Source organism: Ahaetulla prasina, chromosome 7 (genome assembly GCF_028640845.1).
Source record: "Ahaetulla prasina isolate Xishuangbanna chromosome 7, ASM2864084v1, whole genome shotgun sequence".
NCBI classification, from domain to species: Eukaryota; Metazoa; Chordata; class Lepidosauria; order Squamata; family Colubridae; genus Ahaetulla; species Ahaetulla prasina.
This window is the reverse complement of record NC_080545.1, coordinates 60,122,602-60,150,388: the sequence shown is the minus strand read 5'-3', so window position 1 is coordinate 60,150,388 and position 27,787 is coordinate 60,122,602. Positions and strand designations below refer to the sequence as shown.

General features: G+C 40.6%; 2 protein-coding genes across 15 annotated transcripts in view; both read left to right on the top strand.

Moving 5' to 3' along the window:
• FGD6 (FYVE, RhoGEF and PH domain containing 6) overlaps positions 1 to 9,459 on the top strand; it is a 69,435-nt gene extending 59,976 nt beyond the window's left edge. Inside the window, exons 19-21 of one of the 2 annotated variants that reach the window (XM_058191408.1) lie at positions 6,469 to 6,597; positions 7,571 to 7,719; positions 9,210 to 9,459. In XM_058191408.1, the coding sequence (XP_058047391.1) occupies positions 6,469 to 6,597; positions 7,571 to 7,719; positions 9,210 to 9,246 (315 nt within the window). In that variant the 3' untranslated portion in view covers positions 9,247 to 9,459. The remainder of the gene's footprint in view (positions 1 to 6,468; positions 6,598 to 7,570; positions 7,720 to 9,209) is intronic. The other variant, XM_058191409.1, reaches the window with a different exon arrangement.
• An 8,407-nt stretch (positions 9,460 to 17,866) lies between these two features.
• NR2C1 (nuclear receptor subfamily 2 group C member 1) overlaps positions 17,867 to 27,787 on the top strand; it is a 34,462-nt gene continuing 24,541 nt past the window's right edge. For 6 of the 13 annotated variants that reach the window (XM_058190034.1, XM_058190029.1, XM_058190035.1 and 3 more), the window contains exon 1: positions 18,646 to 27,551. The gene's annotated coding sequence lies outside the window, so the exon portion shown is untranslated. The other 7 variants (XM_058190033.1, XM_058190032.1, XM_058190037.1 and 4 more) reach the window with 5 other exon arrangements.

Here is a 27,787-nt window from a genome sequence, read left to right as displayed (position 1 = left end):
ATTTGTTTTCTGAGGTTTTCACGGGTGTTTGTATATAGGTCTTTGGTTGTTCGGGTTTTCTCCCGTGTAAAATTGGAAGTGTCTTGGCGACGTTTCGACGAAGTCTCATTCGTCATCTTCAGGCTTCAGCTTCGTGCTTCTGGGAGCAATGTGTGATCGCAGCTGTTTCTTCCTTTTAACTGCTAGTGGGGGTTTGAACTGATTGGGTGGGAGCTTGGCTGTGCTCTGATTGGATGGGGGTTTTTTTGTGCTCTGATTGGCTGGGGTGTGTCCTGTGTTGGTGGTGGTTTGGTTGTGCTCAGTTTAGTCTGTATTGCAGGGGATTTGAGCTGGTGAGCTGCATAGCTGTTGTTTGGCTTTGTGGTCGTGCTACATCTTCATAGTGGGTGTCAGTCTGCTGCATGTATGGATTGGAGGGGTTTGAAATGGCTAATGTTGCAGCTGCGGTCTGGCTTCTGGTCCTTGGTCGTGCTTCATGATCAGTGTGGGTTTGGGTCTGCTTTCTGGGTGGATGTGCGGTGGTGACATCCTGTGTGGACCTCGTGAGTGTGGGTCTGGTGTCATTCCTCGTGTTAGGGACTCGTTTGTCAATAAGGGCGGGTTTCCAAATGGCTGGTAGGCGGGAGGTGTCATCTGTTTGTTCATGCTGTGTGGGCGTTTTTCTATCTCAATGGCTTCTCTGATTATTCTGTTGTTAAAGTGTTCAGTTTTGGCGATAGTTCTGATCTTTTTAAAGTCAATATCATGTCCTGTGACTTTAAAGTGTTGGACCAGGGAAGAAGTTGGTTCCTCTTTTTTGAATGAGTTCTTGTGTTCTTCAATGCGTGCACTTATTCTTCTGTTGGTTTGTCCAATGTATGTGGTGGGGCAGGCGGTGCATGGGATTTCATATACTCCTTGATTTTCTAACTCAATTTTGTCTTTGGGGTTTTTTAGGATGGTGGATATTTTTCTGTTTGTGCAGAATGCTGTCCTAAGAAACCCCAAAGACAAAATTGAGTTAGAAAATCAAGGAGTATATGAAATCCCATGCACCGCCTGCCCCACCACATACATTGGACAAACCAACAGAAGAATAAGTGCACGCATTGAAGAACACAAGAACTCATTCAAAAAAGAGGAACCAACTTCTTCCCTGGTCCAACACTTTAAAGTCACAGGACATGATATTGACTTTAAAAAGACCAGAACTATCGCCAAAACTAAACATTTAAACAACAGATTAAACAGAGAAGCCATTGAGATAGAAAGACGCCCACACAGCATGAACAAACGAGATGACACCTCCCGCCTACCAGCCATTTGGAAACCCGCCTTATTGACAAACGAGTCCCTAACACGAGGAATGACACCAGACCCACACTCACGAGGTCCACACAGGATGTCACCACCGCACATCCACCCAGAAAGCAGACCCAAACCCACACTGATCATGAAGCACGACCAAGGACCAGAAGCCAGACCGCAGCTGCAACATTAGCCATTTCAAACCCCTCCAATCCATACATGCAGCAGACTGACACCCACTATGAAGATGTAGCACCACCACAAAGCCAAACAACAGCTATGCAGCTCACCAGCTCAAAAGCTACTGCAACACAGACTAAACTGAGCACAAACAAGCCCCCACCAACACAGGACACACCCCCAGCCAATCAGAGCACAAAAAAAACCCCATCCAATCAGAGCACAGCCAAGCTCCCACCCAATCAGTTCAAACCCCCACTAGCAGTTAAAAGGAAGAAACAGCTGCGATCACACATTGCTCCCAGAAGCACGAAGCTGAAGCCTGAAGATGACAAATGAGACTTCGTCGAAACGTCGCCAAGACACTTCCAATTTTACACGGGAGAAAACCCGAACAACCAAAGACCTATATACAAACACCCGTGAAAACCTCAGAAAACAAATATATATTCTTGTTAGCCAACATGTTATTGTTAGCCAATTCTGGGTTCTATTTTTAACCTTTTAATTCTATGTTGATTTGAGTGCTAAAATTTCCTCTGCCTGGAAGGTCATTAAGAGTAGATGCTGAGTAGAAAAGCCATGTTGTGAAATAACTTTGGAAAGTTGGTTGACCCAGGAATTGGGCTGGGCCATACTTATCTGTTCTGTTAGGCATATTTTGGAATGTTTGTCAGGGTTCATTGAATGGATCCTCTGCCAGTATATGAATATTTTAGTTATTAAGTGACTGTGCAAGGAATACATACCAGACCACAGGGGAAGATGTGTTCTTATCAGTTCCCAGTATGCATCTTAAAAAACAGGTCTGAATTTGTTCAATTTGGGGTAGCTTTATTAAAGGCCCCACAATTTTGGGCAAAGGTCACTACTGGACTATTTTTGCCTTGAATACTTTCAGCATAAGGATTAAGATACCCAAATAATTGTAGTTAAATTTGTATAATCTTTTAGTTCTTATCTCTGCCTTTGCTGAGTTTCTTTTTTAATGAGTTTTTTTTTCTTTTTTAATGAGTTTTTTTTAACCATGACCAGTTCTGGTAAAACCCATCCCTAAATAGATTTAAAAATGCATTTGTTCAATAGGCTCTCCATATATTTCCCGTATATATTTCACACTTGTTCTGCTAAATACTTTAGATAAGGTTTTATTGATATTTAAAGAATTAAGGGCACAGTAGGTATTTAGCTTCTCAGTCTTCTCAGGCCTATGTGGAAATGTGCTATTAGAACCATGTTATCAACATATTAGAGAATAAAATTATCATGGGTCTTTGGCATATGAGTATCTGCAGCATACAGGAATCCTGGTAAATCATTGACACAGAAATTAAAAAGCATTGGGACTAGAATACAGTCCTGTCTTGACATCGTTTTGGGTGGGTATGCTGTTTATTAGAGAACTATTAACACATATACAGACTTTCAAAATAGGTTTCTGAGTAGAGGAACTTAACCAACAATAAAAAAGTCTGGGTTCCATATTTAAGCCAGCCAATTTCATTCATAGAATGTTTCTGTTTGTAGAATCAAAAGCCATACTAAGATTCATAAATATGGTAAACAGTTTCTTGCCATTTGTTAATTGTTATGAGTTGGTGTAAGGTCAAACAATTATCTATTGTGGAGCACTCTGGTCTGAATCCAGCTCATTCATTCCTCCATTAAGAGATTTATTTCCATTACCCTGTTTTCTGTTTTGCTTAACAGATGTTTCACAGACATTTTAGCCAATAAGGCTTATCGGTCTGTAGGTTTTTGGGTCACTTTTGTCTCCCTTTTTATATAGGGGGAGTATAATGGCAACTCCTTATCTGACTGGAATTCAACTATATTATTTATATGGGTGAACACCCTGCTGGGGCCCATCAATCAATATGAGTCATCAAAAGTTCTGGGAGTAAAAAATCTTCTACAGGTGCCTTATTAGATTTTAGCAATCAAATTATAAATTTTATTTCTGATACACTGGAGGCCAGGGAGGAAGGTTTTCAAAGGCTACAGTATCAGTAATTTTTGGGGGAGACCATGGTTAGAATTAGAAAAAAGATTGCAAAAAAACTCCAAAATCCTCCCAAATTGAGGCTGGAATGTCAAATTGCAATTTACCTGATATAGCATTCAATAAACGTCAATAAACCTAGATATAGCATTCCAGAAGAAAATTGTCCCTTTTGTTGAAATTTCCAGATCTCACCATATTTTAACTCTAAAGGAAACTTTTTTAAAAAAATATTATTAATTTCTTGTGGTCATGCTAAGCTTTAGCATTTTAGTATGGGGTTCTTTTGGTAGGATGTCTGAGGTCTGACACATTGCTGCCCTCAATAGCTTTTTGCTACATAAACAGAATCAAATCAATATGAACATTTGCTGACAGTTTCTAATAGGAAGTTTGACTATTAAAAAATTTCTTAGTGAATGACACAGATCTGCAAATTGGATCCAAATTTTATCTGAATCTTGGGTAGAGGAGAAAATGGAGTTTCTCCAAGGCTGGGCCTGCTCTGAGTTCAGAAAGTTAGATAATGCCTTGATGTCAACCTAGATCCAATTAAGCTTTCTGTTCTGCTTCACTTCAAGATTAATTAGTAACCTCTTATCATAGGGCTTCTATAAGCTAGTATCAGATCTGCCTTAGAGATGGATTGTGATTGGTTGATGAACACTACCCTCCCTCATATGGGCTTGGAGCTGACTGGCCCAAAGTGTTTTGTGCTTGAGGCAGGACTAGAACTCAGGGTGTCTCAGTTTCTAGCCTGAAGCCATTAATCACTCCACCAGACTGGCTCCCTCTGAGTATTTACTGAACACAAATTATTTATGTAGTTTCAGTATAATTATATTCTAGTCCTGCTATTGGAAACCTTTTAGCATCTGCTGCAATTCTTTTGCTTTAATTTTTAATTTATATTGGGAAGAATGTTATGCGATGTTACGTGAAATACAAAATACCATTTAGAGAATGTTGAGATTTGAGTTTTGCCTGTGTTCAACTTTTCTTCGGGATTCTTAATATGAGTTACAGTAATTTTTGATTAAAACATACCTTTATAGAAAGGTAAATGCTAGTAATTTTTTTTAGTTTTAATAGGAATTATATGTATTCTGTGTGAAAAAATCTGATGCTTTTATCCACCATCAGATCAAGCTGAATTGCATCAAAATAATGAATTACAATGTGCTTCATTTGTAGAGACTTAAAATGTTCATATTGGTCATGGAGGTGAAAGATTATAGCTCAACACTTCCAGAAGGCATCAACAAGCATTATATGCAGCCTATATATGTATAATTGAAAATAAAATTGTTGTTCAAAAAAGGATCTTAAAATGACAAATTGCCCATAGGGTATTCTCAGATGCAAAAGGAATGATAGTAAAATGTCTTTTATAGCACATTCCTTTTTACCCAGGAATAAGTCCCATTGTGTGAAATGGGTTTGATCCTAGGTGAATATAGAAGTGCAGCATCAGATTCAACAATAGAGAAAAATATTGTCTGTCTTGTAAGGAAAAGCAGTAATGAGAGGAAGACTAGCCAGAAAATGGAGTATAGTAGATTAAGTAACACAAGTGCAGCATCAGATTCAACAATAGAGAAAAATATTGTCTGTCTTGTGAGGAAAAGCAGTAATGAGAGGAAGACTAGCCAGAAAATGGAGTATAGTAGATTAAGTAACACAATCCCTGGTAGGTCTAGAGGCTAGGAAATATATTTTCTGAAATTCTCAGAAGACTGTTGTTCAGTTTAATTCCTCTGGGTATCTTATTGAGATTCTGATTCTGAGAAAATGGAATAGACAGAGTAGAAGCTAAAATATGTATCTGATTGATCTATTTCAGAGGTGTCAAACTTGATTTCATTGAAGGCCACATCAGGGTTGTGTTTGACCTTGGGGGGCTGGGGTGGGTGTGGCCAGCTCAACATCACTTGTATTGGGGACACCTGTGGTGGCCTGAGCACTCTGTCAGCAAAGATGAGCTCCCGAGCTCCGTTTCAGCTGTGATTGCCTCCTGCAACCCTCTGCCAGCGAAAACTGAGTTTGGAATGCCACCTGGGGACTTTGTGAGCTCCAATTTCGGTGTGATGGCCTGCAACCCTCTGCCAGCGAAAATGGAGCTTGAGAGGGCTGCACACAGCTCTCCCGAGCTCTGTTTTTGCTGGCAGAGCCCAGTCCTTCACTGTTTCTAAGGCAGCCTTGCAGGCCAGATCTAAGCACCTCATGTGCCAGCTCTGGCTCCTGGGCCTTGAATTTGACATATCTGATCTATTTAATCAGATTTTAATAATAAGACCTAATTGTAAATTTTTTTTGTTCGTTCGTTCTGAAGTCCCTTGAGAATATAACATGAAATAAGTCCAAGAAATAAGCAAACAAAACTCTTAAAGACTTTTCATAGCTTTGTCATAGTATATTTGAATCAAACATTATTTTTTATATTACATTTGTAAAATATTTTGTTTGTTTTAAAAATAGTTCTCTACTTCAGCGGTCCAACATTTCCAGCTGGGCAGACCAGGGGGTGGGGAGGGGATGGTTCCATGTGAGCTGCAGGTGTGAGTTCTCCAATCACACAAATGAAGCTTCATATGTGAATGCCCGCTGCTCGTGCAAGGGGACCTGCACGTGCACACACAAGCACCCACCGTTTGCCCAGCTCGGTTCCAAAGGGGCCGCAGCCCAGTAGTGGCCGGGGGGTTGGGGACCCCTTCTCTACTTGACTGAAGGAGGACTGATTAGCAGAAGAGAAAGACTGATCCCTAGGTTTTTTGGAAATGCTGAAAGTAACATAGAGCATAAAAGTTGCTGAAAAGCCAATTTGAGCATTTGGACAGTAAATTAACAAAAATGTAGCATATAAATGTAGTGAGCAGTTATGCTTAACTGAAGCTATTTGTTTTCTGCAGAATTATAATGAAAATAATGATCAGTACACCAGGGAGAGGAGCAGTTATACACTCTCTTGTAATTAAACTACATACTTGTGTTCATTATAGGTATCAGCTAATACAGAAGATTCTTCAATAAGTGGCTACTTGTACAGATCAAAGGGCACTAAGAAACCATGGAAGCATCTGTGGTTTGTGATAAAAAATAAAGTGCTATACACATATGCTGCTAGTGAGGTAAGAAATGAAAAACTCAGAAAACACTTCATATAGGCAGAATGATGGAATTGTATTCCTATGGATTCCGTTTACAGATAGTTCTTGACTTATGACCACAATTGACACTGGAATCCTCAGTCGTTGAACAAAGTGGTCAATAAGTGGGAGGTCACATGACTGTTTCTCTCAATGACCACAATCTCAGCACTCCTGATTGTGGTATTAAGTGATCATGTTGTCAAGCTATCATTTCTGGATGAACTTGTTTCATCCAGCCACCAGAAACTAGAGGGAGTCATCTCAGCAGGTGACAGTAGCTTGGGACCTTCCCTGCTGGTTTTCTGGGAAAGCTAATAGGCAAGATTGCAAATGGTGAACACATGAATGGAGAACACTAGGTAACCTGTTATAAATGTGAACAGATTGTGGATCACAATCACAGACTGCGGAGACTCTGCAGTGCCATACCTTCAGGCAAGGCTCATAAGTCCTTGCAATCAGCATTGACATAATTTTGATCGGTCATTAATTGAAGGGCACCTGAACTGAATATAGAGACTATCTTTAAACAAATCACTGGGGAAAAAATAACCAAATATGTAAAATGATTCACACAAAATAATGAACAGTATATAGCTGGAATTCACTATTCTCATACATTAGCAACAGCCAGCAATTCTGATGGATTTCAAGAGAACTGGGTGACTTCATGAAGCCTAAATAGACAATGGTGGAAGAGAGTTATCACCCTTCTATTCATGCTTATGAGTTTGGAAGGAAATGTAGGGTAGAAATGCTATGTATTGAGCCATTAATTAAATACCATGATTGGAGGATCTGAACCAAAATAATTCCTGTTTGCTCATAACTGGGACATTTAGAATCGAACTCAGAATTTGGTATGGGCCTAGAATTGCAAGAAACATTCTCGTATGGTACAGTTTCAAAAATGAAAAGTCATGTCTAATTCTGGGTTTCTTTTTAATATTAGGATGTAGCTGCTTTAGAGAGCCAACCTTTACTGGGTTTTACAGTTGCTGAAGTTAAAGATGAACACTTAGAATCTAAAGTTTTCCATTTATTGCACAAAAATACTTTATTTTACATATTCAGATCGGATGATTCCCAATCAGCACAGAGGTAAGTGGCCAGCTATTTTATTTGTTTGTTTGTTTGTATGTATATGTGTCTGTGATCCTATTGATTATTTCCTGATTAGACAGAAATTATTTTGCCAACATAGATATGTTTTTAATATTCTCAGCGAAGTACCTAAAAACTAGAGTAAATGAAGTTTGTTTCATTAGATTTTAGCAGAAAAAAGCAGGCATTTGCTACTTGTATATAAATTGAGCAAAAATACAGAAAAGAATCCCATTTCTTTTTTCAAAAGCCAATTCCAAAAAGTAGGGTGCACTTTAATATTTGGATTCAAACCTGTTGTCTTCACCATTTTTCATTTATGCATGATTTTTTATTTTTTATTTATTTGTTTATAAAATTTATAGGCCTTACCTGTAACATCTTCTAGTGTGGCTTTGATTGTGATTATGTTAAATAAGGATAAACTGAGTCAATTACTCAAATATTCCAATTTGATAAATGTTCTAATTATATATACTCTAAAAACCATTATACTTGATATAGAAACACAGCTCTAAGTTTAGAAATCTTGTACTCCCAGAAGTTGTTTGGGTTTACATATCTTAACCCCCTTCCCTGACTTGATGTTATTAGTAGTAGTTATTAGTGTTCTCACCGCTCTTCAAAAGGAATCCCCCTATCTAGCATCTTCCTCCAACCCTGGCACATGAGAAAATATGGTACCTTACTGTGCCTTACTGACAAATAAACCTAACCCTAACCCTTACTGACAAATAAAATTAAATTAAATGACAAATGGAAATAAATGTTGTAACACTAAGACGTAATAACTGTTGGCCTTCCGTGTTGAGCTGGTTGATTAGAAAAAAAAATCAACCTCCCCTTACAGAGACAGAGCAATCGTATAGAATATAAATGGAATCAAAACTTTTATTAAAAAGAAATGAAAATGATTTTTTTCTATTTTTAAATACACATAAAATATGCAGTAGCAGAGAAGATAAAAATATAGCACAACTAACATTACAGAATGTGTTTCCCATAGAGAAATATATAGATCATGAAATAAATAACCTAATTATCAGAAACAAGAAAGCATTAAATAGTAGATATAGCAAAAAAACAAAAATTCCTAGCTTTTCCTATTTCCCTAGAGAATAGTTAATCCTCAGAACAGATACTCTTTTTGTTCATACAGTACTTATTTTTAGCAAATGCTTTTTTCTGCAAATTGTAGTTCAAGTCTAAAGGGTTATTTTAAATCCCACTTGTTTCCAGCCTTTTGCCTAGCAATGTCTGCGTGATTTTAAAAAAATGATTTCTAATGAGCAGGAAGAAAGGATTTGAAAAAAAGCTGCTTGTTTCATATGTGCCAAAACTCTGTGCTTCTCTTTACAACAGAAAGAGATGCCTCAATTAGCAGCTTCCCATTTCAGTGAAGAGGCTGGTGGGCAGGTTAATGAGAGTGTATATGGGAATGGGGTTGTGGTTTTATTATTAAAATAATGTTTTCTCTTTTTCAATAGGTGGATAGAAGCTTTTCAAGAAGCCACAATATTGTAGCACATTCTGGGTTTAAAGACACTGTCAGATAACTAAATGATATTACAGTTCTGTATGTTAAAGTCAATAAATTGGCACAGGGCTGGGCAAAGCCTTTTTTTAAAGAGTGGTCTGAACCTGGTCTCTGGTTCAGGCATAATGATTTTTAAAGAAATGTGAATACTTGTTGTCATACAATATATGTTATTTATTAAACTCTGCCACTGTTTTACATTTGGTAATGGTCAGAATCATTTCTGAAACTCAAACTTAATTTGAAAGTTTCCTTAAGTTACAGAACCTTATAAACCACAGTATCATTAAGTGAAAAAGTGCAACAAGATATTTCTCTGGTCTGTTCCAAAGACCTTTTTCCATTTGTTATTTAATTTCACATGTGCAAAATGCAAGACTTTTCAATAAGCTTTTAGGATTTCTTTTTTAATCTCTGGTAAATCAACTAAACTCTACTGTGCATTCTACCAAACATATAAGTACTATTTCATATTTGAAACAACTATGTTTAAGTTTATTCATTGGCCTACATGAGGCTATGTACAAGTCACTTTATAATCATTAATTGTACATTAATCTCTTACAATGTTATTTATCTTTTTAATATTCCATAATGCTGCATCTGATCACTCTCTGATACTATATAAGGAAGATTTTGTGTGGGGCTTTTTTCACTGAAGCCTGAACAAGACTATTTCCCAGGAAATTAAAGAAGCATCTTAGCAGCAAAAGCCCAAATATTTTTAATGAAATATAACAATCTCACTAGAACTCTCTTTGGATAGTCAAGCAACATTAGCTGTTCAGGTGGGTAACAAGCAACAAGAGGATGGCTTTTTTCTTTATCCAGATATTTTTATCTATATGCCTGATTCAAGCATAAATATTTTTATCCAGAAATCATAGAGAAATTTGTATAATTAGAATCAAAAGAAAAAATGAAATAGCTGCCCATTTTGTTTCTAAACTATTTTGTTTTTAAACTAAATTATATTTTAAGATGGTCCTTCTAAGTTGGCAGAAGTTTCTTCTTTCCAGAAGTTCATGTGGGTTCAGTTCTTTTTTTTTTGTATTTTTGCTTTATCCTCAGAGAGTACATTACAATAATTACAAAACTATTAGAACATAAGACACAGAAAATAAGATAGTAAGGCTGAAGTTAGCAAACAAAAGTAACCACTGGACTTCCTGGCCTCTAAGAACAAACACTGTAATTTCCAGGGATAGAAAATAAGAGAACCCTCAAACTATGCACTATGGGAGTGCTGTGTTGTCTAATACGGACTATCCCTTAATTGTTAGGTTTGGCAATAATCTAACCATCATCTGGATTGAGCTTCAGTTTTTTAGTCATTATCCACTTCATCACAACCTCAAAACATCTGTCAAGCATCAGTTTTCCTGATGACATTTAATTTTACATTTCTGGGTCACTATTCTCAACAGGCCACCACTTTTGTGTTCCGGAAGAATAGAACCTTCTGGAGCCTCATAATTCATGTGCCATGGGGACAAATAAATCTCCAGTTGCAATTTTCTAGCAAATACTTAACCCATTCCAGCAATATCTCAAGATCAGTTCGTTAGTATTAAATTTTTCTTAAGAGATACAGGAATATGAGCACAGTGGTATGGATTTTCTGTGCTATATCTGATTGAAGCCAGACTGTAAAAAAGATCTAAATAATCTTTCAATCATACTTGTAGTTGAATGGCTGAAATCTTTCCCAAGACATTATTTTTGGGTACTTGCTGTTTAGAATCTATGTATTTAGTCATTTCAAGGCAATAAATAATGTCCTCAATAAAGAGGCACTGACCACTAACTGGATTTACCCAATTTATTTTATTTATTTATTTATTTATTTGATTTTTATACCGCCCTTCTCCCGAAGGACTCAGGGCGGTGTACAGGCAGAATAAAACCAACAAAGAACAATATACAATATACAAAATTAAAATCAGTTAAAAACTTATTAAATGAGCCTGAAAAATTTAAGAAATTTACCATAAAACCAATAACCCCATTAAAATTGCTAAAAATTTAAGTTTAAAATTTCATTCAAGCCAGCCCCGCGAATAAAAGATATGTTTTCAGTTCGCGGAATGTCCGAAGGTCAGATATCTGGCGTAAGCCGGGGAGTTCGTTCCAGAGTGTGGGGCCCCACAGAAGGCCCGTCCTGGGGCCCCCAGCCGACATTGTTTGGCGGATGGCACCCTGAGGAGTCCCTCTCTGTGAGAGCGTACGGGTCGGTGGGAGGCATGTGGTAGCAGTAGGCGGTCCCGTAAGTACCCAGGTCCTAAGCCATGGGCGCCTTAAAGGTCGTGACTAACACCTTAAAGTGCACCGAGAGGCCACAGGTAGCCAGTGCAGCCTGCGCAGGAGAGGTGTTACATGGGAGCTGCGTGCAGCTCCTCTATCACCAGCGGCTGCGTTCTGGACTAACTGAAGCCTCGGACGCACTTCAAGGGAGCCCCATGTAGAGAGCATTACAATAATCCAAGCGAGAGGTAGCAGGCGCATGAGTGACCGTGCATAAGGCATCCCGATCAAGGAAGGCGCAACTGCGAACCAGGCGAACCTGGTGGAAGGCCCTCCTGGAGCGGCCGTCAAATGATCTTCAAACGACAGCCGGTCATCCAGGAGGACACCCAAGTTCGCACCCTATCCTTTGGGGCCAATAACTCGCCCCAACAGCCAGCGGTTGCAGCTGGCTGAATCGGGATGCCGGCATCCACAGCCACTCCGTCTTGGAGGATTAAGCTTGAGCCTGTTCCTCCCCATGCAGACCCGTCGGGCCCCCAAACACCGGGACAGCACTTCAACAGCTCCAGTGGCCCGGGGTGGAAAAGTACAGCTGGGTGTCGTCAGCGTACTGCTGGTATCTCACCCCAAAGCCACTGATGATCTCACCCAGCGGCTTCATATAGATGTTGAACAGCAGGCGAGAGGATCGACCCCTGCGGGACCCCACAAGTGAGGCCCCTCGCGGTGACCTCTGCCCCCGTCAACACCGTCTGCGACGGTCAGAGAGATAGGAGGAGAACCACCGATATACGGTGCCTCCACTCCCAATCCCTCCAACCGGCGCAGCAGGATACCATGGTCGATGGTATCAAAAGCCGCTGAGAGGTCTAACAGGACCAGAGCAGAGGAATAACCCCTGTCCCTGGCCCTCCAGAGATCATCCACCAATGCGACCAAAGCCGTCTCTGGGCTGAATCCGGTCGGAAACCGGACTGGAACGGGTCCAGATAGACATCTTCATCCAGGTACTGGGGTAGCTGTCGAGCCACAGCACTCTCTACAACCTTCGCAACAAAGCGAAGATTGGAGATCGGACGATAGTTACTTAAAATAGCTGGGTCCAGAGAAGGCTTCTTAAGGAGGGGTCTCACCACCGCCTCTTTCAAGGCGGCGGGGGAAACTCCCTCCCACAAAGAAGGATTGATAATCCTCTGAGCCAGCCTCGTGTCACTTCCTGAGTAGCCAGTACCAGCCAGGAAGGGCACGGGTCCAGTAAACATGTCGTGGCATGGAGCCTCCCCAATAACCTGTCCACGTCCTCGGGAGCCACAGGATCAAACTGATCCCAAACAGACTCAACAAGACGTGCCTCCTCTCCCCCGCTTGGATCATCCCAAATTCGGTCCAGATCATCCGGAGCTGAGCGATTTTATCGTATAGATAACCACTAAACTCCTCGGCACGTCCCTGCAAGGGTCATCCCGCACCTCCTGATGAAGGAGGAGCGGGTCACCAAACAGGGCGGCGGGCGGTTATCTGCCGGCGCAATGAGGGTGGGCGTGAATCGCCTCGCCTCCCCATTGCCACTAGGTAGGTCCTAGTATAGGACCTAACTAGTGTCCGATCAACCGGGCGACTGGACCTCCAAGTGCTCTCTAGGCGTCTTCGCGGCGTTTCATCTCCCTCAGCCCCTCGGAGAACCAAGGGGCCAGGCGAGACCTCGCCGGGTCAGAGGCGCAAAGGCACGACACGGTCCAAGGCCCCGCGCGGCCTGTTCCCCGGCCGCGACGGGTTCCTCAGTCGTGCCGTGGGCCAGATCCTCAGGGAAAGGCCCAAGCTCCGTCAGGAACCTCTCAGGGTCCATCAGGCGCCTGGGGCGGAACCAACGTATAGGTTCCGTCTCCCTGCGATGGTGAATGGCGGGTCGGAAGGCGAGGCGAAGGAGAAAATGATCGGACCATGACATTGGTTCTGTTACTAAATCATCTAGTACCAGATCATTTAACCACTGACCAGAGATATAAATCAAGTCCAGCGTGCCTCCCCCCATGTGCGTAGGGCCATCATTTATTCGAGTCAGGTCTAAGGCCGTCATGGAAGCCTCAAACTCCCGAGCTGCCGTTGATGACAAGCCAACTGACGGCAGGTTGAAGTCCCCCATAACAATAAGTCTGGGGGTCTCAACCGCCACAGCGGCAAGCACCTCCAACAGCTCTGGCAGGGCTGTGGTCACGCAGCAAGGAGCCAGGTACGTGACCAACAAGCCCAACTGGCTCCTATGGCCCCACCGCACATAGAGGATTCACAGCCGGCAATCTGAGGAACAGTGGCCTCCTCGGCTCTAGATCTTCCTTAATGACAACCGCCACCCCCACCCCTACCTTGGGCCTCGGCTGATGAAATGCTCGGAAACCTGGAGGACACATCTCAACGAGGGAACCCCCTCTGGGCCCAACCAGGTCTCCGTGATGCCCATAAGGTCCATGGACCCCGCCTGAATAAGATCGCAGATCAGGGGGGCCTTGTTAACCACGGACCGGGCATTACACAACATCAGCCGAAGGTCCAAGCTCTGAGGATCATGGCCACCTGAGGAACGGGTGGGGGCTGGGGGGCCGGAGCACGCGATCGCATTTAGACATCGAACACATGCTCCCAACTCTCGATACGGCCTCCCCCCCCCGCCATATCTGCCCCTCCCACTTACCGTACAGATCGAAAAGCCCTCTGAACCTGGAACATCGCCCTCCCCCGCCGCCTTCGGACAAGATAGCAAAGTGCTGCGAACTAGCACAGGGGCTGGATCCCTCCCCGACGGGTTTTCACCCCCACCCGTCAAATCCCTCCCTCCCCTTAAAAACCCCTTATTAAAAAATCTATTTAAAAAACCCCATAAGTTCTTCTTGCTCGTGCCACCTCTCTGGGTCCCAAGACCCTTCGTTGAGGTAGGCCCTCGATAACGGAGGCCATTCTTGCGGCGGGGAACCTCGCAATCGTAGTAGTTCGGCGGGTGTATATCTCATGGAGCGATAGTCCAGATAGTCGCGGTAAAAGTGTCCATCCTAGGCCGTTCAGAGATGTATCCGTCGTAAACAAAGATCACCAAGGGCCCATAAAAGATGGCCAACCATATGGGTCCAAGTCCGTAGGAGTCCGTGGGACCACAAGAATGAAAAGGTCTCCCACACTCTCCCGGCTGCGCACCGTTACGGGACAAAGCCCCGTACAGTACGCAAATTGAGATAACGACGTCCATGCCCTCATGCCATCCATGTCTCCTCCTTAAGGCCAGCCGATTATGGTCTTAGTCCTGGGCCCATTTATGGTCTTAGTCCTGGGCCCACTTAGTCCTGGGCCCATTTATGGCCCTAACAAGCCACAGAGCCAATGATGAAGTTGTGGAAGCCATCTCTCAGTTCCAGATGGAGAAGCGACTGAGGAAAAAAGAAATCGACCGCAGATAGCAATTGCGGTGATTATGGCAGGCTGTGGCAAGAACCAGCAATGGGGAGCAATGGGGAGCAAACGATGTTCCGGTCCCCAAGGAGGGAAAAAGGAGGGAGAAAAGGGGGGGGGATGTCCAAGCCATACAAGTCCCATCCCGGCAGTCGTGGCTAGCGACGCCCCAAACCGGCAGTCGTGGCTAACAACGCCCCAAACAATGTTCGGGACGCTGCTCAGCCTCGTTGGTATCCTTCCCCGGCCAGAACGGCTGGGGAACAGCTGAGTCACGTCGGGCGTCTTCTCGCGCCCCCCCCTACATGGTGGGACGCTGCTCAGCCTCGTTGGTGTCCTTTGGTGTTGATGTCCTTCCCCAGCCGAAACGGCTGGAGAACAGCTGAGTCGCGCCGGGCGTCTTCTCGCGCCCCCCCCAACATGGCGGCCGCCATTCGCTGCCGTTCGCTGCTTATTAGCATACTCCGGCCCCGTACTCGGCAACCGAGAGTCCAATGAGGCCCAAAGACCTCGTTCCCGGCTGCCGAGAAGATGACAAAGCCGGGCCGGAGTACCAGCAGCTAGGCAGGCGATGGGAAGGCATCACGACCCAGGGATTCACCAGCCGCACTCTCCGTGAGTATTCAAAACGCCGCCATAACGCGCACGCGCAGAAGAAGAATATCTAACAATTAGATTCTACCTGAAAACTACTGGGAAGCTATACCTGATCCATAATATGGCTGTACAGGTAGTAATGGCAAGGTGTGCCTATGTAATAACTCTGCTACATGAATTGTACCAATTGTCAGTAAGTTTCCAGATACAATAACGTGCTGATTATGAGCTGTAAAGCCCATTTACAAAGGCCTGGGTATCTGAGACCAACTTTTTTTCATCATTTCTGTCCATCCAATAAGATGTGACACAACCAGAATGCTTCAGATTCCAATCTTAAAACATTGCCAGTTGATAAAATGTAGGCTGTGAGTCTTCTCACCTGGCTGCTGGATAGAGAACGATGCACTTTTGGGGAGTTTTTACTTGTCACTTGGTTTATTGCCCCTTTTGTTTACATATTATATTGGAGATTCGATTGTACACCCTCCAGCATCACCCTATGCAAAGTACTTTTGTAATTTATAATTTTTTATGACTCACTTAGGGGCAGAGTCAGGGTGACTGGGTGGAGCCGAGTGTTTACTGGCTGGATGCCTTCCTGACATCTATGTGGAGTTTGGAGTAGATATTTTTTTTCTGCCCTAAGAGAGAAACATCTACTGCTACCTAGGATTGAACTCTTAAGCTTCAGAGTGTGAGGCAAGTGTTGAGGCCCCTAGTCCGCCATGACGCTCAAATGTGATTTATAAATTCATTAAAATATGGATCTGAATAGCCATCATGAAACAAGAGTGCCCATATCAATATCTTATTGAAGTATAAGTCACAGTAATTGAAGCTGACCTCTTAAACTCTGATCAGATGGCAACCTCTTAAACTCAGTAAAATTGGCAAAAAGTGGCACATCATTTGCAGCAGGCTGATCCTCAAACATATTGCAACCTTTTGCAGTGGATATAGAGACAGATTAGCCTTGAACATTCCAGCCACCATCTGAAATTTTTTACAAAGCACGATATCACTAGGATATCGTTGAGAAGTAAATTCTCTGTGCTTTGCCAGGTAGAGAGAGAGATACATGAGATTTGAGTCCTTGCTAGGTCTATCTGTAAAACCAGATAGCCTTTTTAATCAGGGATGAGAACTGTTCACGTTCCAAATTAAACCACACTGATTAACACTCTAGGTCGGGTTCCCAAACCCTTGTCGTGTCCCACTCCTCCGCTGACGGCCGGGTCAGGGAAATCCGAATCAGGCTTGCCTCTGCAGCTCTGCCCAAAGTCCTAGCAAAGTCCTCAGAGCAGGCAGGAGACCAGTAAGTGACTTCAGCAAGATAAGTTCGACTTTTGCCTGACTCAGAGACTGCCAGAAAGCAGATCCTTTATATAGGCCATGGGGTGTGGCTCCATGACTCAGCACTCATTAAGGCCTGCCCCTCCCTTCCTTCTGTTGCCTCCGCCTATCCAATCTTCTGATGCGAGGGTCACTCCAATCAGCTGTTGGGAGTAAACCCTCCTCAGGCTCACATGCTGTGGAGGAGGGGGAGGGGTCTAGCTGCTCCGTTTGCCTGGGCATGGAGTCAGGGCTGGGGCCGGGAGATGCTCCTTCTTCTGCAGTTTGTGTGGGCATGGAGCCAGGACTTGGGCCGGGAGGCATACATTCCTCAGTGTTCGGGAGCAGGTAAGAAGGCCCCGGCTGCTCTGAGGGCGGGCAAGACACAACAACCCTGGTCTGCGGACCGGCACCGGTCTGCAACATGTCAGAGACAAGCAAAGCCCCATCCATGGGATGCACACAGCACACAAAACCATACCCCCTTCAGTCTGCGGAAAAACCTGTCTCCACGGAACCAGTCCCTGGTGCCCAAAAGGTTGGGGGCCGTTGCTCTAGGTGGACGGGGAGGTCTCTATGCTCTCCCAAGACCATTGGGAAACCAGCACAGAGCAAGAGAAGTCGTCTTCTGACTTCCCAATCCCTTCACCTTTCTTTCCTACAGGAGAAACTTGATTCTGCTGATGACACCAGCCCTTATTTCCCTTTTCCACATATGGTCCTCAGAACCAACAGCTTAACAAAACAAAGCATATTCTTAACCCAGTAATTCTTCATCTCTTTCCCCCCTCCCAATTAAAGAGTTTGGGTTCAAGCTTTCTGAGGTTGTGTGGCAGGAGATTAATGAAATGTCATCTTTTGACAACTGGGTGGTGTTCAAGCTTTTTCATAAAGACAAAGGGGTAAGCAAAATGAAGCAGCCCCCTTTAGTGATACTGTGCTACCAATAGCAAGCTCTGATAGTTTCTAACTTTGACAGCAAATAAGATTTTCAGAAGGCATCTTGAATATCTGCCTGCAGTTCCTTTCCTCGATCCTGACATCTCAGTGTTTAAAGTAAAAAAGAGATCTCTCGTAAAAGACAAAAACAACTTTCTAAAGCATGCTAAATAACATGCCAGATTAAAAATGCTTTCCAAACTTGATCCCAAGGGCTTCTACGCATCCAAGTGTACCGTTTCTTGGCAAAAAAGGAAAGTGCTTCCTCGATTTCCCAGTAAAGCCTAAAGTAATGGTGGCCACCCATCTAAGTACTAATTAGATCAAGTCCTTCTTAGTGTCCAAGTTTAGACTAAATCCTTCGGGGGCTTCCAAAGCCATAAAACATCTTCCTAGTATTTCTCTCTGAAAAATGCCCGGAATACAGAATAGGCATTCCAATAGCTCTCTCCACTTGTCTCCTTAATAAACCTGATTGACAGGAAAGCCCGTGAGCACGCGCAGAAAATGTTTAGCTAGTTCTCGTGTTGTTTCCCTGCCCTCCCCTTCCCTCATTGTTGCGGCTACCAAAGGCAAAAGTCTTCCTTCCTTCCTTCGTCGGTGACGTCCGTTCTTCCCTCGCTACGGGCTGACTTTGCGCATGCGCAGCCGTTCTGCGGGTGGCGGAGGCTAACAGCGGAGGGGGAGGGGAAACAGAACGTTACGCCACGCCACACGACGGGACAGGACCGAACGTAGAAGGCGGGGTCACGAACTCTGACCTCCCAGATCCAGAGCCGCTACCGACAAATAAACCCCGAAGAGCTACAGCTGCGCCTGACAGGTAAGAGGAGGAGAGGGCGGGGATAGGGAGCCGAAGCGCCGCCGGTGGTATCCCAGCTCAGAGAGGCCTTCCCTTCCTTCGGTTCTTGGCTGGCGAGGCGTCGTCGTGGTGGTGCTTAATTGCGGCCTCTTCCGTGCCCTGTAGTGGCAAGATGCCGTTATGCATGTGCTGGGCGGTAGAAGTAGTTCCTCCTGGTGCCGCCGCCGCCCCTCTGACCTTTCACCCACAGGAAAGGCTTATATCTCCCCTCCCCGGATCCTAGCCGCGCCCCGGGGCCTTTTCTTCATTATGGACCTCGCCCTCAGATTTATGGGAACGCGATGGAGTTGGAGTTGGAGTTGGCCCGGTCGTTACTTAGGCTGCCGCTTTGCTGTGTGGAAAGGCTTCGCAGCTTTGCAGCCTGGCCCCGCAGCAGCCATTTTGTGTCGGCGAGTGACAGCGGGCTTGGTGCCTCCCTCCGACTGGTTGACGGACGGCTCCCCGGGTGGGCTCAGTACTTGAGGCCTGTTACTCAAAACTCCAGACGAAGTGGGCTGCCTAAACTAATCCCTTCCTGTACCATTGAACGTTGGTGGATACAACGGCAGCAGCACACCCACCAGCCAGTTTGCACCTTAGATGTCACTGGTCCCTTTTCTAATTTTTCCTGACATGTTGATTTTACACACAGTTATGTAGCTCCTCTCCCTCGGAGTGCAAGAATTACTCTCGGTCTGTAAGAGGTACATTATGTAGAAGGGAGGATAACCTCTGTTCTTAATTTTAAAAGATTAAGCTTAATTTTCTAGTTCTTTTATCCCATAATTTTGAGTAATGGTATAAAAGATTACTTTCTGATTCATCAATCTATTTTTATGCACAGTGTGGGATCATAATTATGCCAGAACACTTTCACTGTGATTTAATTAAATTCTCCGGCTGATGAGAATTTACTGTGCGCTAATCTTTGGTAAGGATTTTAAGCTGTCATCCATAACTAATATAGCAAAGTACCTGGTTGCTTGTTTCTGCTTTAGAAAATACTGTACTAATTATTTAACATTTCTTCTTAGCATGGTATATACGGTCCACTTTTTCTTAGGTTTCAGACCAGAGACAGTGCAGATGTTACATTATGTCATGCCCTCCAATGACTCTCCTTATCTCTCCCTGCAATAGCATTCACCACTGGAACTGAGTATCTCCTTAAAGCTAATGAATCGTACAACTTGTAAAAGTGAAAGGGTCACATTGATGAATTAAAAATAATTACTAGTTGCAAAGGAATACTTGCCATGCTGATCAGCTCATTAGAGGCTAGCAGAACTGGAATTGATGGATCTGGAGATGTTGGAAGCACTTGACAATCTATTTGGAGAGGCAATGATAACAGTGATGGAGTATTTATTTTGGTGTTTTTTTTAAAGGTTGCTGAACTGCACAATGTTGTTTTGCTGACTTCATTTTGAGGAGATATATAGTCTTCTAAAGTGCAATTACCTGCAAATTCAATTCCTGATAAACCCAATGGAAAAGATATGTAATTATATATACCTAATGAGTCCCAACCATAATAAAACTAGACACACACTGCCTCCTGGTGGTCAGAATACTTCTCATTAGTGATGTCAAAAAGTATCTGGCTTTGAAGTCTGGGATGTTGCATTTTGATTCAATAAAATAAATACATGTCAAGTTTTCATTGAAAATGACATTAAAAATGTTCCCTTTCCCTTACTTATTCTTAACATGCATTTCTTAGATTGCTTGGTGGATTGGAACTATTTCTATTCCTTGCCCCGTATAAAATTCTTTGTTTTTGGATCTATTTGCTTACTCTCTCTGTATTTTTAATTGTGTGTATTAAAGCAGCCATTGAGATTTCTTAAAAATTGTGGTCTAAAAATTATTCACATATTACAACTGATAATTTTAGTAATAAAAATTAAGTATTTTCACTATGCAATGTGCAATGTGTATATTTTACAGATTATTCCGAGATAACCTTTCTGTTCTGTTCTTATTGAAATTGGCTTTATGGTGTTTGATAGTAATTGCCATGTATTTAAAAACTATTATTAGAAATCAGAAACAGTACTTACTGTTCTTTTCTATTTTCCCAGAATTTGGTTTCAATACTTTGAAAAATGTAGATTCTTAAAATGTACAAGATATAAGTACATTTGATAATTCTGCATGTAAGCAAGCATTACTATATAGAACCTTTCATATCAGTTTGATAGTTAAATAAATCAGTTATGGGAAAATGTGCAAAATGATGCACAAATATCTCTTTGATAATCTAAAACCTTATTTAGCATATGATTAGACTAAAATTGTAGCCAGGTCCCCATTTTATGAGTAATCTATGCAAAATATCCATATGTACAGACTTACATATGTGAGTATTATAGTTTTTTTTTTAATTTGCATTTATATCCCACCCTTCTCCGAAGACTCAGGGCGGCTTACACTATGTTAGCAATAGTCTTCATTCATTTGTATATTATATACAAAATCAACTTATTGCCCCCAACAATCTGGGTTCTCGTTTTACCTACCTTATAAAGGATGGAAGGCTGAGTCAACCTTGGGCCTGGTGGGACTTGAACCTGCAGTAGTTCTGATCTAAATTTTAAAATTCAATTTTGTAAGTTTCAAAAATGATAGTGAACTAATGTGATCTCTGAAACTTTTAATTACTTAGCTGAACTTATATTCATATTGTTTCTAAATTGTAAAAGTGACTCATTATCTCAAAAAGGAAATTCTGCTGGATAGGATCAATTATATTGTTGCAAAGAAGTTATTGAAGATTAATAGATTTTTCTGTTGTTTGTTTTTAAAAAGATTTATATATGTGTTAATTTTTGCTGTTCTTCTTATTAAAAAAAGTGAGGGTGGGTCAAGCACCCATATGAATATTTAGGTTTCAAGCAGTTATCAATTAGCCCTTTCAACTGAACATTGCAGAAAGTAAAATGATTATTTTATTCTGCTGTAGACTTTTTCCAAATAATTGTCATGATATTATTTTTTTTGGATTAATTAGAAGCATCACTTGTATTTTTCTTGATTGTTCAGAGAAACCATTATATTTGATCTATAAAATCAGAATGCATAAGCACCTAGTGACTTAATTGTGTTCATAGTTCTTTGTTTTGGAACAGACTGTAGTTGTAAACAAATTAATCTGGAAATCAGGAAAAGGTTTACCTATGTGACAATACTGCAATACATAGTGCTGTAATTTTTATTTACTGTATAGCAGAACTTAAATTGTTGCAAGATATATATATAACTTAAATTTCTTTAAAATATTTTAGTGTAATTAAGTAAACTGAAGTAGCTATTTAAAATAATTCATCCAGTTTGTGGGCTTTCTAGGGTAGCATTTGCAACAATTAGAGTCTGTCTGCTGCAATTTCATCTGAGTCATGGATGTGTAATCTGTGGCTCACCATATATTGCATAATTCCAAATCCTTTCAGGTATAGGCTTTAAGAATAGCCCAAAAATAAATCACAAAGTGTACTTAAACACTTCTTGATAAGTGTAGATTCCCCTTTTTTCTGATAGTTTTTCTGATTAACTACTCTGATACTTTCTGTAGATTTACCCAGGAATAAGCAATCCAGACTAAAGTGCTTACAAGTAATTTTTAGATGTGATTTGTACATTTGCCAAAAATAGAAACATAAGAAGCTATAACAGGATTAAGGTGTCTGTGATGCTTAGAGTATTATGGAATAACTATTAGCAACTTTAATCTACATAGCTAATGGTGAAAAATTAATTTCAACAATAATTCAGCAGTATCTGAAGATTTTGTAATACAATGTGACTCGGCTATCTTTTGTAGTGACAGGTTTACCCATTTCCCATAATAAGATGAAGATAGTGTCCTGCCAGATTGGTAATGTGTAAAGGTCTTTCTTTTAAGACCACCAAAAATTTGCAAATAATGCTGACTGCTGTGAAATTGGTTGTTGTGCAGTTCAGAGTGCTGTTTTCACCTTAAAATCATGTGCAATTTGGCTTCTATTTTTTGTAAGATTGCCTTCTGTGTGTGAAACTGATATATGCATTCCAATCTGTCAATGGTGTTTCATTACCAATATCTCTCTGTCAGATCAGTGCCATACTAATGATCTGAAAAATAGTAAACATAACTTTTTAGGAAGCATTTGGAGGATGATGGGTGTTAGCTACCTATACTATTGTAATGTATTATTACTATATTGATACATTAGTTTTTGGACCATGAAAAAACTATTAAAAGAGGAAAATCAATTTGTTTGAGCTGTGGAATTGGAGAAGGCTCCATGTGCAATTTGGCTTCTATTCTATAACCTTGGACAGCAAAGGTGACAAGAACGTATAAAACCAGGCATTTCACTAGAAGCCAAATCATAAAATTTTGCCTTACTTTGGACACATGATGTGATTAAACTAACTGGAAAAGGCAGATATGCTGAAAGTGGTGATTTAAAAATGAGGCTGCTAGAAAACATGTTGACTAGACGCCATCAAAGCCAACCCCGACCAGAGCATAAAATAACTGAAAGAAGCCATTTAAGTTAGGAAAATAGAGAGAGAAGTGGTCCACACAATCACTGAGAATCTGACACGATTGAACAGATAGTATCATCAGCATCTTAGTTGTAATATTTATTTCCAGTATTTATATTCTCCTGCAATCCTAATAGATTCTGGGCATATAGTGGCATAATAAAGCATATAATACAAAGATCAAAGCATAACGGAAAACAAAAAAGGTACTGAAAAACACTAAGGTCTAAAACATGCTCAAGAAAATGGTTTTGGTGGCGGTCTGGTTTTCTCCTTGATAGTTCCTTGATTAATGTATTCGTTAGCCTGCTTCATGGTTAGCCTGCTGTCTCTTCTTTGGAATTTTTATACTTCTGGTTTTTTTTCCAAATAATTTTATTGAAGAGTATAAGTAGAAGAAAAAGTACACAAACTACAAAATACAAAAAAGAAAAATATGAATAAAAACTAACTTATTTACTTGCATATCAAATTTGTATGGCCATCCATCTCATAAGTTCATTTCATACGTTCATCACTTTTCATTCCAACTTCCCTCTTCATCCCAACAAGTGCAAAAAATTTAAGTAATTTATCACCTCTCCTAAGTTCCAGAGTGTATTCTCTTCACCTCTTCTCTCTTAACTTATCAGCAAAAGTCCAATGAAGGATGCCACATATAGCTAATTATCTTTCTTAACCATTCATAACCTTGATTGAATAAGCCAACCTTATATTCCTTCTCTAAAATTTTAACATTCCGAACTCCTTGCAATGGAGTCCCAGAGGTTAATTTCTTGTCATCTTTTTTTTGTTCTTTCCCAAAAAAATATTTCAAAACTTTTGTAGGTGTCTTTTGGGCATACAGTAAGAGGACTTCTTTTTTTTTTGGTCACTTTTCAAAAAAGTGTTCAAGACGTTAGCATATCATCTCTTTTCTGGATTATTGCTTGGATGAAGCATAATCCTATTTCATTTGTAAATCAACTACATCATTTTCTGTATGCTGTTTGCTTGCTACATTTATATCTAAACTCAGATTTATTTCAAATTTATCCTGAATAATTTGTTGTTCTCTTACTTCCTTAACAATCCATCTATTCATCATTTCTAAATATTTCAAGATCAATTTTCATAAATTTTCATCAGAACACACTGTTAAAATATTTTACATTTTTTATTCAGTTGTCCTCTTTTTTATATTCCAGCTATTTCTAGTGTCCATTACCTTGTTTGACCTAAGAAAACCCATGAAGTTCCACTTTCCTGTGAAAGGAATTCTAATAATTTAAAATTACAAATCAAAGTCCACCTGAATCGTAAATCTGTTGCTAATTTTCCACAATCAATAATCTGAGCACTCTTTTTGCTTTTTTTTATCCAAAAACTTACATTTTTAAAAGTTTAAAATTGAATTTAAAAATTATTTGTAAGTTGAAGGCAATTCACCTAAATGAAGTATAACTTGATGTTCCAAAATGTCTCAAACATCCCAGGTCATGCGATAACTTGCGATTTTCCCACTCAGCTTCCAGCAAGCAAAGTCAATGAGGGAAGCTGGATTTGCTTAACGACCGCAAGATGCAATTTACAACTGCAGTAATTCACCTGCCAACCATGCAAAAAGACCATAAAATTGAGTGTGACTCACTGAATAACCACCTTGCCTAGCAATGGAAATTCTGGTCCCAATTTTGGTCATAAGTTGAGCACTATTTGTACAAAACTTAGCATGTTGTGCAAATTTAGTCTCTGTTTATGCATGTATATATCTGTACAAAGCATACACAGAAATGCAAGCCCAGGATATGAGGTTAATGAATAACCATATGTAGACAATGTAGGTAGTTCTTGACTTTGGATACAATTTAGTTCAAAATTTCTGTTGCTAGGCAGGAAACTTGTTAAGTGAGTTTTGCCCCATTTTATGAGCTTTCTTGCCACAGCTAAGTGAATCATTACAGTTATTAAGTTAGTAACACATTTGTTAAGCGAATCTGAGTAATTCTCCCTTGACTTTGCTTGTTAGAAGATTGCAAAAGGTGATTGCATGACACCAGGGCCCTGCAGCTGATAAATATGAACCAGTAGCCAAGCATCTGAATTTTGATTATGTGACCAGAGGATGCTGCAATGGTTGCAAGTGTGAAAAATAGTCATAAGTCACCTTTTTCAGTGCCATTATAATTTCGAACGTTCACTAAATATATTATAAGTTGATGACTACATGTATTGCCAGAGACATAACATTCTCAAGAACAATATTGTCAAGATAATTTTCTGAGTTGTAAAATGTGGCTTTGAAAATATTCAAAAAGGTGAATGAAGAAAAATGGATGCCTTTGAATTGTGGTGCTCAAGAAATTCATTGAGAGCTTTATAGAGTGTAAGAATAAAACAGTCAATACTACATGGAGAAAAATAGACAAAAAAATGCTAATAAAAAACTAAAGCTTAACTATTTTGGACATATAGTGTGATGGTAAGAATCATCTAGGAAGATCATCTTGCTTGGAAGAATCAAAGGCAATTGAAGACCAACAGATAATATGGTAGCTAAAAGTATCACAATGACTTAGCATGAATCTATAAGATTTCCAGGAAGCAAGATTCCAACAAAATAATGTCTATTCAGTTACAAAAAATCAAGATTAGCTATGGAATAACATGTCTCAACACTTTTAACCTTAGAAATTATGAATACCCTTTTCAGCTACACAACTTATGATCGTTTCAAATATTCAATGAATAGAAAACTGTTTTTATGAAGCGTGATTTTTTAATCCACTCATACTAAACCAGAACTCTCTGGAAACAGATGTAGTGAATGTTGTAGAATGTTGTATAGTGTATTATAGAAATACTTAAGGAATTGAGAATATACGGTACCTAGAGAGCCAATTTGGGGTAGTGGTTAAGGCATCAGGCTAGAAACTGGGAGATCATTAGTTCTGGTCCTGTCTTAGTCATGAAGCCAGTTTGGATGATCTTAGGCCAGTCACTCTCAGCCCTAAGGCAATGACAAACCACTTCCAAAAACCCTCACCAAGAACACTGCAGAGATTTCTCCAGGCAGTCATCAAGAGCCAACAAATTGACAAAGACAAAAAAGTGGCATTAATAAAGAATTGGTTATAGAATGTAGTTTCTAATACATCTAGCTTTTTCTCAAGGTTAGAAAATAATGGCTAGAAGTATGCATTCTTAGGAAACAAACATTTATTGATATAATTTGAACAAATTTTAGTTTGTAGTATACATAATACCACCATATAGTGGGCATATGCTCTTAATGTGCTATTTATTATATTAAGAAAAATTCTTAATTGCCATAAAAAGTATCTCATAGTGTGTGTATATATGTTAGGGTTAGGCAGTGATAAAGTTTCAAGTGAGCAAAGTAGTTTAGAGAACAATGTATATAGGCACTAGCGGTAATAGCTTTATTATTATCAGTAACTACAAATAAAAACACTATGTTAAAAGAAAAAGGTAAATTCATGTAAAATGGTAGACCATTATAAAATAAATAAGAGTTGAAAAAATGTATAAAACTAATAGTATAAAATATTCAGAGCTAGTTTGCTAAATTACTAAAATGATTAAATTATCCATCACTAAAAACTTCAAATATTTAATTGTAAGTTAATTGTAATTAGAATGTTTAACTTCTTAAGTGATAACTCTATTAACATAAATGAAGTAATATACATTTGTTAGCTAACTTTGATTGTTGCATAATATTATAAAATATGTGATGAATTTTAAAATCAGAAAATTATAAGATTATATAGAAAAAACTAAATTGGCCATTTTTCTGAGGTCATATCTGCGGTAAGGGGCACAATAAGATTAGCATCTGTATATTGCCTGTCTCTTTTAAAAGAAGTGTAATCGAGTCTTTTAAGTCTTGAATAAAAGGAGTAACATAGACATGGCATTCATTCAGTTTCTTCTTTGTGCATGGATGTTACTGTATTGGTATGCCATTTCATTCCCTTCTGGAAAATGTGAAGATTGAGTCTAGCTAATGTACAGACTCATCTGCATCTAGGCACAAAATGCTGGTAAGGTATTTGATATCTGACAATGGTTTTCCTAGCATGCCTAAGTTTCAGATTTTTTAAGTAAAGCTTAGGTCTTTTTGTAAATCTAGGTTAAGAAACTTACGTTTATATTTCCAGTAGAATTTTATCGTAGCCAATTAAGGGCAAAGAATTCTTTATTGTCCATTGTAGGTGCATGGTGTTTCTTTTTTGATAGTTTGCCTAATAGAGGAGTTGAATGAAGTTGGGACAAATGTACATCCCTGTTTCATCACCTGCTGAGTGGATATTGTTGGAGAGAGGACAGATTGGCTGAATAGCTGCATGGGATTAAAAGGTAAAGGTTCCCCTCGCACATACGTGCTAGTCGTTGCCGACTCTAGGGGGCGGTGCTCATCTCCGTTTCAAAGCAGAAGAGCCAGCGCTGTCCGAAGACGTCTCTGTGTAGACGTCTCCGTGTAGGGTAGGGGCTCTGTGGGGGCCCCTACCGTGTGGAACGAGCTTCCCCCTGGACTTCGACAACTGCCTGACCTTAGGACCTTTCGCCGCGAAACCTATTTATTTTGTATGGCT